Below are 14,115 nucleotides of genomic sequence, written 5' to 3'. Positions count from 1 at the left end.
GAGTCCGTGCGCGAACGGATGGCGAAGGCGCGCGCCCATCCCCCCCCTTGGTCGCGTCGGGACAAAGGTCCCGATGCAGGCAGGACGTGGGACAGCCAGCCTGGTCCACGAGCAACCCGCGGGGGTGAGGGTGGGCTGGCCCTTTAAAGGGGCGGGGCATCAGGGGTGGGAGCTCGGAGCTGGCGGGGGCGGAGCTACCCATGTGGGCGGGGCTAGCCCGGGGCGGGGCTCAGGGTGAGTCTGGAGCTGGCGGCGGGGTGGGGCTATCCGTGTGTGGGCGGAGCCTGTCCGGGGCGGGGCCCGGAGCGAGCCTGGAGCTGGCGACGGCGCGGGGGTGGGGCTATCCGCGTGTGGGCGGAGCCTGCCCGGGGCGGGGCCGCCGTGTGGGCGGGGCCTGCAGGGGGCGGGGCGCGGGGCGAGTCTGGCGCTGGCGGCGGCGCGGGCCGGGCCTGGGGCGCGCGGAGCGAAGGGCGGCGGCGGCGGCGACGACGGCGACGGCGGCGGCGGCGGCGGCGGCGGCTCGTGCTCGGCCCGGGCTCCGCTTCACGCTCTCGACCCCGCCGCGGCGGCGCCCACCCGGCCCGCAGCCGCGCACGGCCCCGCGCAGGAGCGGCCATGCCGCCGCGGCGCAGCATCGTGGAGGTGAAGGTGCTGGACGTGCAGAAGCGGCGGGTGCCCAACAAGCATTATGTGAGTGCCGCGCCCCCCACGCCCCCTCGCGCCCGCGCCCCGGGGGCCCCTCCTCCGCCCCCGCGCCCGAACTTCTGCCTCCCGCGCCCCCCGGGGCCCTGCGCCGCGCGGCCCGGGTCTCCCGGCGCCTCCCCTCCCCCCGCCGCCGGCCCCCCGCCGCTCCCGCCGCGCCCCGCTTCTCCTCCCCGTCGTCCCGGCCCGCCTCTGCCCGAGTCCGGCCGCGGCGCGGGCTGCGGACCGACCGCAGCAGGGGGAGAGCAGCGCCCCCAGGCCGCCCGCCCTGCCCCTCCCGGGGCGCTCAGACCGCCGTGCCCGGCCCGTGGGAGCCCCCCTAGGGGTCGCCTGGGCCGTGCCCCTCCATTTGGACGAGCCAGCCTTTCTGCAGCAGAGACCCCTTTTCGAGAGCCTGCACCTTGAGAACGCCCCCGGCCCCCCAAGAACTTCTACTCGTGGGAAAGTTTTCTCCTGGCACCTCCAGGAATGGTTTTCAGCTGGCATCGCGGGGAGAGAAATGGGCTGAAAGCTTGGTGTTGTAGAGATGGGAAGCCTGAGGCTCAGAGGTGGGAGGGGGCAGGCTCCCTTGGCCAGCTGGTTTCCGGGCTTGCAGGATTCTGGGAGGTGTGTGTATGGGGTGGGGGGAGGGTACCCGCAGGTGGGGAATTGGCTTCCCAGGGGCGCCTCTGAGCTGAGGATGCAGGTTCCAGGGTCCCTAGGACATCTCGGAGGGAGGTTCTGGGTGCAGGGAAGTGGGGTGATGGGGTGATGAAGCACTGAGAGGCCCCTGCGTATTGGGGAGGGGGAGAGAAGGGAGCACCAGGGTCCCTGGCGGTGAGAAGGGGCAGCGTCCAGCTGCCCAAAGTTGGCCAGGAAGGGGCAAGGAGCAGGAGGGAGGGAGAGGAGCGCTAACAAAGAAGTGGGGAACAATGAAGAGCAGGAGGCAGGCGTTGGCTGCTCAAATTCACCTCCCGGCCTCCCAGCTAGACTTGGCCTCCGCCTGGACGCCTCTTCTGAGGAGGCTCCTTCTTCCGGGGCTGATCTCAAGGCGCCCCCCCAAGCCCCCGCCCCCCCTCGCGCTGACCCCCCCCCAGGAACTGCCTGTAAAATCCTGGCAGGAGGGAGCGCCGCGGGCGTGCTGACTGTTATTGTTATTGGCCAGGCAGCCTGTTATTCAGCCCTTGGCCAGGGCGGTGGGAAGCTATTTCCTGGACTTGTGGCATCTTTAAATAGCGTGAAGTTGGGGGGCCCGGGAGATAGTGCAGCCAGTGGGCGAAGGGCTTGCCTTGCACGCGGCCGACTTGGGTTGGACCCCGGGCACCCCCATCTGGCTGCCCGAGCACCCCCAGGAGTGACCCCTGCATGCAGAGCCAGCAGTGAGCCCCAAAGCACCACTGGCTGTGACCTGGGCGCCCCCCCACCCTGTAATAATAGAGCCAAGTTTCCCTCAATTCCAGGCCCTCCCCCCCCCGCCCCACAGATTGTCCCTCCCCCAACCCACCCCATCCCCGCCTTATTTGGGGGGCCAGCTGCCTCAGATGCTGCCCACCGGTTCCTTCTTAGGGCCTCTGGCTCCCGGGACAGACTCGCCTCTCGGGCAGCCACGTCGGTCAACTGGCCGGGGGTCTGCTCTGGCCTTTCAGGCAGGGGGGCTCGTGCCCATCTCACAGAGGACCAGACGGAGGCCTGGGTCCTATCCCCTGCTCCGCACGCCTCCCATGCCCCCAGCACGGCTGGGTGTGGCCCCCCCAAACACAAGTGCAGCCTCAGGGTTTTCCGGATCCCGCGCCTCCCGGCCCCACTTCCCCTGGGCCAGGTCTGCGGAGAAGCCCGGACCCCACCCGAGGCCGCTCTGTGGCTTCTGCTTCCCCTGGCGTCACTCCCCCCCTGCGCCTGTGCCAGGGTGCCAAGGTGCTGGGCTCTGGGGCGTCGCTGTCAGCCTCCAAGCCCTCCTGGGCGCGGGGGAAGGGGGCCCTGCAACAGGGATCTCCCAGTGCTCTTGAGTTTGGGGTCCCCCCATGCGTGAGAGGTGCCTGCAGCCCCGGACGGGGGAGCAGGGGCTCCGCCAGATTGGAGGTCCCTGGGCCAGGGAGATGCCTGCCTCCCCGTCCCCGTGACGGGGGCAGTCAGAGTCACGCGGAGGTTTCACCACCACGCTTGCTTTCCTGCCTCCCGTCTGGCCTCCCTTGTGAGTCAGAGGGACCCCCCCCCCCCCGTCCCCTCTTGCCAGGCCTTGGGGTTCACCCCCTGCAGCGGGGTGGCGGCTTGAATGGAGGCCCGCGCTGTCCACAGGAGTCGAGAATCTGCTTCCGGGTGGCAGGGCCCTGGGGCGAGACTCTGCCGGGAACCCTCTCCCCAGCTCGGCAGCTGTTGTGCCCCACAAGCCAGTAGGAAAGGGCAGGAACGTGGCAGCTGGTGGCCGTGCCCCAACGGCTGTCTCATTTGGTGTCCAGTTCTCTGAGAGCACTGCAGGGCCTCATGAGGTCCTGAGCTCGCCAGCTGTGTGCTGTGTGACCTCAGGCTGGTCTCCTGACCTCTCTGAACACCACCTCTGTGGTCTGCACGTTGTGAGCACTGCGGTGTCCCTCCAAGGCGGAGTTGCTTGTGTGTGGGGGGGGTGGGGGCACAGCCAGCAGTGTTGGGCCCCAGTGTTATGACTCAGCGTCAGAAGACCATGCTGTGAGGGGCTTGGACCCGGGGCTCCTCCTCTGAGCCATCATTCCAACCCCTCAGACAGGATTTTTTTTTTTTTCTTTCCAGTGTTTGGGCCACACCTACCAGTGCTCAGGGTTTACTTCTGTTTCTGCGCTCAGGGGTCCATCTTGGCAGGGCTCGGTGGTCCTTGCGGGGTCCCGGGGTTTGAACTTGGGCTGGCTGCACGCAAGGCAAGGGCCTTCCCCGCTGCACTTTCTCTGGCCCCTCCAGCCCTTGTTTTTCGTTATTTTATTTTTAATTTAATTTTTTTTTCTCTTTGGGTCACACCCCTCCATGCTCAGGGGTTACTCCTGGCTCTGCACTCAGGAATTACTCCTGGCGGTGCTCAGGGGACCCTATGGGATGCTGGGATTTGAACCCGGGTCGGCCGCATGCAAGGCAAACGCCCTATCCCCTGTGCTATCACTCCAGCCCCTAATTTAAATTTTTTATTGGGGGGCTTCTGGAGGCTGTGCTCAGTGCTCAGGGGTTCTTCCTGGCTCTACTCAGGAGTGACCCCTGTTGGTGGTTGGGGGGACAACATATGTAATGTGGGGATCACGTGTGTGCCAGTAACTAAATACATGTTGGCCCAGTGCAAGGGGAGCGTCTCAACCCCTGTGCTCTCTTTGCGCCCCCGTCCTTCTGCTTTATGAAAAGGAATAAGACATTGCCAGTGTACACCCCATCCCCAGTGTGCCCTCCCCGTGGCTGTGCCCGTCCGCCCCAAAGTCCCGTCGGTTTCATGTATTTTTCATTCCTACTTACTTTATTTTGGGGGCGGGGGGCCATTCCTGGTGGTCTCAGGGGAACCCTGAAGTGTCGGGGATCAAACTTGGGGCCTCTTGTAGGCAGGCCAGTTATCCAGCCCTGTGCACCATGTCCCCGCCATTTACATTTTTAAAACTAATAGGTATTATTTTTCTTGCCCGACTGTTTTTATCGAGATCTAACTTATGACCATGAAATTCACCCATGGTAAGGGTGTGACTTGCTGACTGTTTAGCTCTGTAACCATCATCGCATGGCTTTTCTTGACACGCACCCCTCCAGCCCCTGCCAGCAGACCCCTCCTGCCGGTTTGTCATAAACACGGGCCTTTTATTTTTCCTCACTGCAGGGTGAAGGGGGCAGCTACACCCTCAGTGCTCAGGGACTCTTCCTGGCTCTGTGCTCAGGAGTGACCCCTGGTGGTGCCCTGGTGAACAGCTGTGCAGTGCCAGGGATTGAACTGGGGTGGTGCGTGGCAGGCAGGCGCCTTGCCTCTGTACCCTCTTCTGTCCCCACGTACCTTTTCTCTCCCCGCTCCCCCATTCGAGTGTTTGAAAGTGACATAAAAGCACATCCTGTCCTGCTGGGTCCCGCTCATTGCTCGCACGTGGGGCTGCTGAGACCATGCCTTCTGCCCCCTCCCCCGCATGCCGCGTCCCCAGTCCTCAGTCTTCTCCCGGCTGGCCCACCGGGCGGGTGTCAGCTAGCACCTTGCTCCCGTGGGTCTGGCTTCTGTTTCCGTGCTGTTGCTGAGGTCGGCATCTTTTCACACCTATGTGCTTACTGTTCGCACTCAATTTGTGCTGCTTGTGTGTGTGTGTGTGTGTGTGTGTGTGTGTGTGTGTGTAGATGTCTCTTGACTGTTCCTTTCTCTTGTGGAGGCTCCCACAGTTGTCCCAAGGTCAGAGATGGGCACTGTGTGGCCTTCAGCTCCGCGTCTCCCCGTGCCCCTGGTGAGAAAGCCAGGAAGCGGGCGGGGGGCTCGAGTGGACAGCAGGGAGGGCGCCAGCATCCCCTGTGGTCCCCCAGTACTGCCAGGAGTAACCCCTGAGCATCGTTGGGTGTAGCCCCCAAAACAATCAGTCAAAGGAAGCTGGGGTCCCCGCGCGGCCCTCTCTGCACCTGTGGCCAGAGGAGAGTCACTGTCCCCCCCCCCCGAGGGAATCCGTGTCGTTGCTCTTTCCACACGAGGCTCCGTGGGCAGAGCACAGTCAAGCTAGAGCTGGAGAGCGTGGTGGGCACCGGGGGGCTGGTTCGATGGTTCCCGGCAGACAGAGGGGCCCCCACCTCGGCCTCCTCCTGCAGACAACAGGAGGCAGGAAAGGGTGGTAGGGAGGTGGCTCAGAGGACCGGAGTACTGCAGGGCATCCCACACACCACCAGGAGTCATCCCCGAGCACTGGGCAAGGAGTAGCCCCTGAGCACCTCTGAGTGTGGCCCCCCGAAGCAAAAAGAATAAACAGAGGCTCTCTGTCAGCTACCAGCTTATCAGGAGAGCAGGCCTGCCACAGGGATGTCCCGTGCCAGCTGTTCTCTGCCTGGTTCTGCGGCACAGAAGTCCAGCTGATCAAACCCGTGTCCTTGTGTGTGTGTGTGTGTGTGTGTGTGTGTGCGCGCGCGCATGCGCGCGCTTGGGGGTGTGGGATTCTCATTCATTCACTCACGCTTTTCTCAGTTGTTTTCCAGATGTCCTGCAGTGAGCACAGTTTTCTGTTCTTAGTGAAACACCCAGTGGGCCCAGAAAGATAGGGCGGCAGGAAGGACACTCGCCTGGCAGGCGAGTCACCTGGGCCTCATCCCGGCACCACATCGGGTCCCTTGAGCACTGCCAGGAGCAAGCCCTCACACCCCTGGCTATGGCACCCCCAAAACAAACAGAAAAACACCCCAAACAAGCAGAAGACACAGAAAGGGGCCACCCCAAGCTAGGGCGGGTTCCCACATCCTGCCCCTCCCAGCCTGCCCCTTTCTTCCCCCCTGCCTGGGCTCTGACCCCATCCCAGAGTGGGGGGGTTGCCCCACTCCTCGGAGAGCCCATCTGCCCTGGGTGGTCTCGGGGCTCTGGGAGCTCCCCCACCCCCCCTGCAGAGAGAGGCCCCTGGACGAGGATTCCCAGCCCGCCCAGCCTCAGCGGAGGAGAGAGAGGAGTTGAGAGTCTGCCCACGCTCCGCTTCTCTCTGCGTGGCCGGCCTGGCCTGGCCCCAGAGAGGGTGCCGGGTGGACTCACAGCAAACAAGGTCTCGGGGGGACGACACTGGGATCTGCACCCCAGCCCCCAACGCCTCGTTCCTCCAACTCCAGGCTGACGCTCCCATGCCGGGTGTGTGGGGCGGGGAGGAGGTGCTGTGCGTCTAGCCCTCTGCCCCGGCCAGCTGTGGGTGCCCGGGCTGTAGGCAGGAGAGCCCCCAGCTGGGCGTCCTCGCAGCCCGGTGAGTGGACGCGTGAGGCTTCAGCGCCTGCAGGGTGCCCCCAAGGCTTGGGAAGAAGCCACGTGGCTGCCTGTGGCCAGGCCCCCGCAAGGTCCGGGGTGGCTCTGCGGTCCCCTTGCTCCTGGCCCTGCTCCTCCTCCGGGCAGTGGGTGACCAGCAGGAAGGGCGCCAGAAGGCCAAGGAGACAGGAGACAGTGAGAGCTGCGGGCGGTGTGTGTGTGTGTGTGTGTGTGTGTGTGTGTGTGTGTGTGAGAGAGAGAGAGAGAGAGAGAGAGAGAGAGAGAGAGAGAGAGAGAGATGCCCGGGGAACCCTCTTGAGGCCCCTTCCTGGATCGCTGCCCCGAGGGGTCAGTGGGGTCCGGGTGCGCCCTGTGCTGACCGGGCCGGGCTGCCGTGGTGGGTGGGCCGGGCCCGCTGTCTGCCTCCCTGTGGGCCTCAGCTTTGCCCCGAGCTGTGCCAAGCGCTTGTCTCACCAGATGGGAGCTGCAGGCTGGCACGCACCCCCGCCCAGAGCCTTCTCCAGGAGGTGGCGAGGGGAGGGGGGTATATCTCGGATCTCAGGGGCACCCTGTTCTGCAGGCCCCTCCCCCAGGCGCTGAGTTGGTAGACGGACAGTGCACCCCAGGGCCCAGCTCGGTTCCATTAGCTGCTTGTTTGTTGGTTTGGTGCCGAGGACTGAGCCTGGCAAGGCCCCCTGCACGCAGGTCATGCCTCTGCCCTGGGCTCCAGCCCGCACTGGCCAGTGAAACTTGGGTCTCAGGGACACGGTGGGCCGGGGAGACCCCTCTGGGGGAGTCGTGCATTGTTTATTGGTTGGAAGGCCCAGTTCTGCCAGGCTCTTCCTGTGCTGGACCCGGCAGTGGGCAGTGCTGTGGTGACCACATTCTCAGGGCTTCCTGCTGCTGCTGCTGGTGTGTGTGTGTGTGTGTGTGTGTGTGAGAGAGAGAGAGAGAGAGAGAGAGATGCCCAGCTGGGGGTAGTGTGTGTGTGTGTGTGTGTGTATGATGCCCAGCTGGGGGTAGTGTGTGTGTGTGTGTGAGAGAGAGAGATGCCCAGCTGGGGGGTAGAGTGTGTGTGTGTGTGTGTGTGTGTGTGATGCCCAGCTGAGGGTAGTGTGTGTGTGAGTGTGAGAGATGCCCAGCTGGGGGTAGTGTGTGTGTGTGTGTGTGTATGATGCCTAGCTGGGGGTAGTGTGTGTGTGTGTGTGTGTGTGTTTATGATGCCCAGCTGGGGGTAGTGTGTGTGTGTGTGTGTGTGTTTATGATGCCCAGCTGGGGGTAGTGTGTGTGTGTGTGTGTGTGTGTGTGATGCCCAACTGGGGGTAGTGTGTATGTGTGTGTGTGTGTGATGCCCAGCAATGCTCTGGGGACCCTGCAGGCCCAGGGAGGGGCCCAGGGCCTTCTGTGTGCAGAGCCTGCGCCCCAGCCCTTGGCGCCCTCTCCTCGGCCCCTTCCTGTGTACCGCTCATGGAGGAGTGGCTGCCCGTCCCGCCCGGGCCCGGGCCCGAGGACCCGGTACTGGGTTTCCAGCCAGCCCGGTGCGTGTTCTGGAGCGACCAGACAGGGAGGTGACTGACGGGAGGCCGGTGGGTGACAAAGCACGGGAAGCTCCTGCCAAGCGGAGTGGGAGGCCGGTGGGTGACAAAGCACGGGAAGCTCCTGCCAAGCGGAGTGGGTGGGAGGAATGGTGGGCAGGAGGGGGCGGAGTCCGCCCAGGGGACCGCCCTGGCCTGTGTTCAAGCAGGGGAGCGCGGGGGGGGGGGGCGGGGGGGGCAGGTCACTGAAGCCTGACAGGTAGGCGAGGGCCAGGAGCCCCAGAGCCACCCGCTGGCTGGGAGGAGCTGGGTGGGACGTGGCTTGGCGGCCCAGCGCCTGGGTGTCCACCTCCTGTCCATGGCAGGGGACGTGGGTGCCGGAGAAGGCCGGGAGGGAGGGAGAGTTGTGCGGGCACTGGGGTCGCCAGTGGGGTTTGTGAAATTGGGGGGGGGGGCTTTCTCAGGGCTTTCTCCAGCTGCTGGACTCAGGGGTCACTCCTTGGGGGGGCCAGGAGCCCCTGGGGGTGCAGGGATGGCGCCTGGGCCGGCGTCTGCAAGGCCAGTGCCCGCCCGCCGTCCCGTCCCCGACCCAACTTCAGATTCATTTCATGCCCCCAACTCGGCAGTAGCTTTGGTCTGTTTGCTTTGGGGTCACACCCGCGGTACTCAGGGGCTCCTTCCCATGGTGCTCGGGGCGCCCGGGGACGCTGGGGGTTGAACCCGGGCGCTGCAGCCCTCCTGTCGTTTCGTTTGGATTTCCCGCAGGAACCCGTGGTTCCTCGAGGGCTCTTGAGGCGCCCGAGCCGCTTCACGCTGCCTTTCGCGCCCAGTGGTGCTGCGGGTGCGAGAGGCAGCGGTTCCATTGGAGCCGTGGCTGCAGGTGGCAGGAGGGAAGCTGGTTCCTTCAGGGCCCGGGAGAGACTCTGCTCGGGCAGTCAGCTGGCGTGTTCTGTACGCCTGTGTGTGTGTCTGTGTGTCTGTGCGCATGTGTTTCCCTGTGTGTAGGGGGGCGCGTGTGTCTCTGTGTCTGTCGGTGTCTATATGTGTTTTTGTCTCTTATTTGTGTGTATTTTTCTATGTGTGTGTGTGTGTGTGTGCGCGCGTTTGTGTCTCTATCTGTGTCTCTAGGTGTGCCTGGGTCTGTGTATGTGCATGTGTGTCTTTGTGTTTTTTCTCTCTATGTGTATGTCTCTGTGCCTGCGTAGGTGTATCTGTGTGTCTGTGTGTGTTTGTATCTTTGTGTGTGTTCGTGTGCAGCCCTGGTTCTGGGGAGGGGTGGGTGAGCTCACGGCCGCTCAGGCAGGCGGGCAGCTGCCCTGCCTCTGGTTCTATTCTCATGAGTCCTGGTCCAGGGAGAAAGAATCAGCTCGGCCGGGTCACCTGACTGTCCAGTGGGCAGGACACTGTGATGGCCAGAGCTGCTGGAGGGGCACGAGGAAGGAGGGAGCGTAGTTCCAGGAGACTGCGGTGCAGTTGCGGAAGGAGTGGCGGGAGGGGGGGGTCCTGGGCAGGTGCAAGCTTGCCAACATCTGCTCCCTGGCTGTTTCCAGCCCATTTCACAGATATGGAAACTGAGGTTTGGGATGGAGAGGCCCTTGGCCCCAGGTCACAGACAGTGCTGCCCCTCCCATGGCTGGAGATCTGGTCCAGCCAGTGGGTCCCCCAAGGGAACCGTGGCCTCTGAGCACACAAGGTCCAAATGCTCTGTTCTGCCTCTCTGAGCAGAACCCACACCCCCGCCCCACCCCCGCAGCCCCCCCCCACGTGGCGTCACTGTTTCCTCCGCCCCAGCCAAGGTGTGAGTCAGCAGCCTGTGGCTCCAGGCCACCCGCACTGCCAGTCCGTGGCACGGATGCGGGGGGCCAGAGGAACTACCTCTCCTCTCCGAGGTCGCCAGCTGTTCGCCATGCCCCACCGGGGCCCGAGAGCTGTGACGTGGCCTGGCAGGGGTGACTGGGGCCGGACCGCCCAGCGCCCTCTGGGTCAGGGGGCGCGTCTACCCTGGGGCCCACGGGGACGGGGCACTCTGGGGCAGACGAGGCTGGCCTGCAGGGGAGGGCTCGGGGTGGGCGGGCCGGCCCTGGACTCGGACAGAAGCGAGTCCCTCTTTGCTCTGTGCCCGTCCCCAAGGCCGCGTGGCACTGCCTTCCTCGTGAAGCCGGCAGCAGGCCTCGGACACTCCTCACCCGTGACTGCCGCAAACCCCTGATCCGGGCCGCTGCTGCGGGCGTGGCGGTTGGCCGCCCCGCTACGTTCCCTCGTGATGGCTTCAGTAGAGCAGTGCGTGCGAGTGTGTGCTCACACGCATTTGAGGCAATGTCTTGGGTACCAGTTTGTCCAAAACTGTCTCATTTAGGGTCCTGCATGCCCTGTTCACTGATCACCCCGGGGAGGGACTGAGAGGGCGCAGCCGCCAGAGGACAGTGATTGGGCACCGAGGAGGCGACATCACGTCTGTCTCTCCTGAGAGGGGGGAAGGCTAGTTAGTACCGGCCGTGAGTGATGCCACCTGGGGGCCTGCAGCCGTGTCTCGTGACGGTGCCGAATCCACCCTGGCCTGTTTGCACATCTGGTCGTGACCTTTATGGTTCTTGGCACCTCGCTAGGGAAAGGCATCGTTGTTTCCGTGGGGGTCACCCACGGGGCAGTGAGGAGGGCCTGCTCCTGGCGCAGTGGCCCCAGGGGTGTGGGGATGCGGGCCTCCCGCCTGTGCTTCTGTGCCCTTGGAGCTGCGTTTTATTTGTTTTTGTTTTTTTGTTTGTTTTTGCTTTTTGGGTCACACCCGGCGATGCACAGGGGTTACCTCCTCACTCTGCACTCAGGAATTACTCCTGGTGGTGCTCGGGGGACCATATGGGATGCTGGGGATCGAACCTGGCTTGACGCCCTCCCCGCTGTGCTATCGCTCCAGCCCTGGAGCTGCATTCTGAACAGCACCCCCAGATGTGGGAGTGAGCACACCCTGGGAGGCACCAGCAGAGTCAGTGGGACGGACCCTTCCCACCTCGAGCACCAGCAGAGTCAGTGGGACGGACCCTTCCCACCTCGAGCACCAGCAGAGTCAGTGGGACAGACCTTCCCACCTAGAGCAGCCTCCCCCACCGTCTCCATGTGACCCCGTGTTGGGAATAGCCTAAATGGCAGTGGGGCGTGATTGAACAACCGACACAGACTCTCATGCGGTGACTGTTTAGACTCAATTAGAAATGCTGTGGTGAGGGGCCGGAGCCGGAGCCATAGTCCTGTGCGGGGGGGGGTGGGGGGTGGGGTGGGGTGCTTGCCTTGCCTTGCACACAGCCGATCTGGGTTTGACCCTGTCATCCCACAGGGCCCCCTAAGCACTGCCAGGAGTGATTCCTGAGGGCAGAACCAGGAGAAGCCCCTGAGCATCGCCAGCGGTGGCCCTCCGAAAGAACACACAAACGCATTGTTCAGGCCGGGGACACGGCTCAAAGGGCTGGTGCACATGTTTGGCCCCTGGGAGCCTCAGGCTTGAGCCCCAGCCCCGCCAGGAGAGACCCCAGAGTGCCGTGCTCAGAGGACCCTCTGAACAAGGCCAAGTGTGGACCCTTCACCCGCGAAATAGCTCCAAATGAAAGATGGTTTGTTCAGAGATTTTTTTTTTCCCCTGAAATGGGGACGTGCTTACCCTGTACTGGATACCGCTCAGAGGTGACGGCCACGCGTGCCCAGCCTGCACGGGGTCCTGGCCCCCCGATCCCCTGGGGTATGGCCCGGTCTCCCCACCCCAGTAACCATATGCTTTGTGATCTTTGGTACCAGGCAGTGCCTGGGACTGGGCTGGAAGCATCTGCCCAGAGCGTGGGCACCGGGAGTAACAGCTGCATGGACGAAGCCTCTTCTTTCTGTTGTCAGCTTTGGGGCCACGCCCGGCGGTGCTTGGGGACAGGGGGCACTATGTGGTGCCAGCGATGGACCCCAGGGCCCCCTGCATGCGGAGCGATGTTGTGGGGGTGTGAGCGTCCTGATGCCAGGCTGCTGGTGGTGCAGTCCAGTGTTCCCTCGCTTTGGCCAGAGTCCCTCCTCACCAAAGCACTGCCCCGTGGCACGGGGCTGTCCTTAGCAGCGTCCCCCCTCAGCCCTACCTTGATCTTGGGGGCGCAAAAGGGGAATTGGGGCCCTGCCTGGCAGTGGGGACCTGGGGTGACTCCCAGCCCGGTGTCTGTGGGTGGATCCCGGGGCTCCCCGGAGCACACTTTGGCCCAGGAGGCATTTCTCCAGACCGCGACCTTAATTTCCTGTTTCTTGGTCATTTCCCCCTATGGCCTGTGAGCCCTGCACTCCCCGCGTACCCCCGTGGAAGCTGCCCAGTTCCGGCGGGCAGCTCTGTACAGCCCCTCGCACAGCATAGGGGCCCCCACCCGTACGAAAGAAGCCTCTGGCCCCAGCCGCCCGGGCCCTCTGCACCAGCCCCTCGGCCCGCCCTGGAGGTTTTCCTCGAAAGCCGGCCTGCAGGTTGGTTTCAGCGGGGCCTGGCCTCCAGCTGCCAGCGCCCCTGCGGGCCAGATGTGCAGGAGGTCAGGGCTTGGCAGCTGGAGGCCCAGGCCCGAGCCGCGCTCTCGGCCCAGCCAGCGTGTCCTGGCTCAGCTGGGAAGGAAGGAAGGAGGTGCTGTCGGGGGCTGGGGCGGGCCAAGGGTGGCCGTCACAGGCGCTGTTTGCGGGAGGTGGTGAGGGTCGGTCTGCGGACGGGCGGAGATTTCAGGACGGGCCTGGCGCCAGCCCCCCCCCCCCCCCCCGCCGGCTCGCATTCGCTGGCCTCGGCGTCCACGGCCCCAGACTTGTGGCTTCCCGTACCCTCCCCGCCCCTCACAGACGAGGAGAGGGGCTGCCAGGGCTCATGGGGCGGCCGCTTGGGCTAGAGGCTGCCGTGGCTGGTCCCCCTAAAGGCAGGGCTCAGTGTGTCGGGGGGGGGGAGGTTGAATAACAGGGGGGCCCGGGAAGAGAGCCCGCTGGTGGGAGCACAGGCTTTGCATGCCGGAGGCCTGGGTTCGAACCCCCACCCCACGGGCACCTCCGGGAGTAGCGCTGAGCGCCGCTGGGTGTGGCCCCCAGACCAAAAGTCAAGAGGGCGGGGAATCACTTTTCCATTGACGTTGGCGCAGCCGGAAGCTTCCCTGGGTGGGTCAGTCGCGCCTTCTGTGGGCGGCAGCCTGGGTAGGTGGCCCCGGGAGCTGGGGTGGGGTGGGGTCGTCTCCTCCTCTGCCTCTAGCTGGGGCCCGGGGTGAATGGTGGGTTCTCTTCCTGAGGGCTCTCTCCACCGCAACAAAGTGGCCTCTGTTTCCAGGCCAGAAGTTCTGGGGCAGTGTGGAGCGGGCCCGGGTGTTTCTCAGCACTCTCGTCCCCCCCGCGCCAGGGCCTGGTGTGGTGGCACCTGCGTTTCCCACCTCGGCGCCCTGTCCGAGTGTCCGTTGGCCTCTTTGTCCTCCACCGGGTCCCTCCCGAGTCTGCCGGCCCCCCCTTGGGGGACTCAAGGTCAGACCCACAGAACCCAGGGAGCAGCAGCCCTTGTGGCCGGGGGACTGGGGAGTGGGCACCAGTCAGGACTCGGCTACTTGTCTTGTTTTGGGACCACAGCTGGCGATGCTCAGGGGCTACTCCTGGCGCTGGACCCAGGGACCCCCTGGTGAGCCTCAGGGGATCATAGAGGATGCCGGGAATCGAACCCAGGTGGGCCTTACCCACTGTACTCTCTCCCTGGCCCCCAGACCCAGACCTGGGGCCCCAGTGAGGCGCCCTGGAATCTGGGAGTGAGGCATTGCTCGATGGCAAAGGGACAGCTCCTGCCAGGCGTGATGGCCGTTCAGGCGGGGGGCAGAGGGGACCCCCAGGCCCACCAGCTCTGCGGCCATGTGCCTGCGTCCTCCCGGCTATGCCCCACCCCCAACTCGGAGGGAGCCTAGAACACAGCGGGCCTCTGTTTTCCAAATGGCATGCCCCCCCTCCTTGCTGACCCCCCCTCCCCCGGGCCATGCCAGCCCTGCA

General features: G+C 64.7%; 1 protein-coding gene across 2 annotated transcripts in view; it reads left to right on the top strand.

The window, feature by feature from the left end:
* The first annotated feature begins 447 nt into the window (after window positions 1-447).
* Window positions 448-14,115, top strand: part of SH3PXD2B (SH3 and PX domains 2B) — a 52,850-nt gene continuing 39,182 nt past the window's right edge. For both annotated transcript variants that reach the window (XM_055127029.1, XM_055127028.1), the window contains exon 1: window positions 448-690. In XM_055127029.1, the coding sequence (XP_054983004.1) occupies window positions 616-690 (75 nt within the window). In that variant the 5' untranslated portion in view covers window positions 448-615. The remainder of the gene's footprint in view (window positions 691-14,115) is intronic.

This window comes from Sorex araneus, chromosome 2 (assembly GCF_027595985.1).
Source record: "Sorex araneus isolate mSorAra2 chromosome 2, mSorAra2.pri, whole genome shotgun sequence".
NCBI lineage: Eukaryota > Metazoa > Chordata > Mammalia > Eulipotyphla > Soricidae > Sorex > Sorex araneus.
Note: the sequence above shows the minus strand (reverse complement) of the source record. Positions and strands in the feature narration are given on the sequence as shown.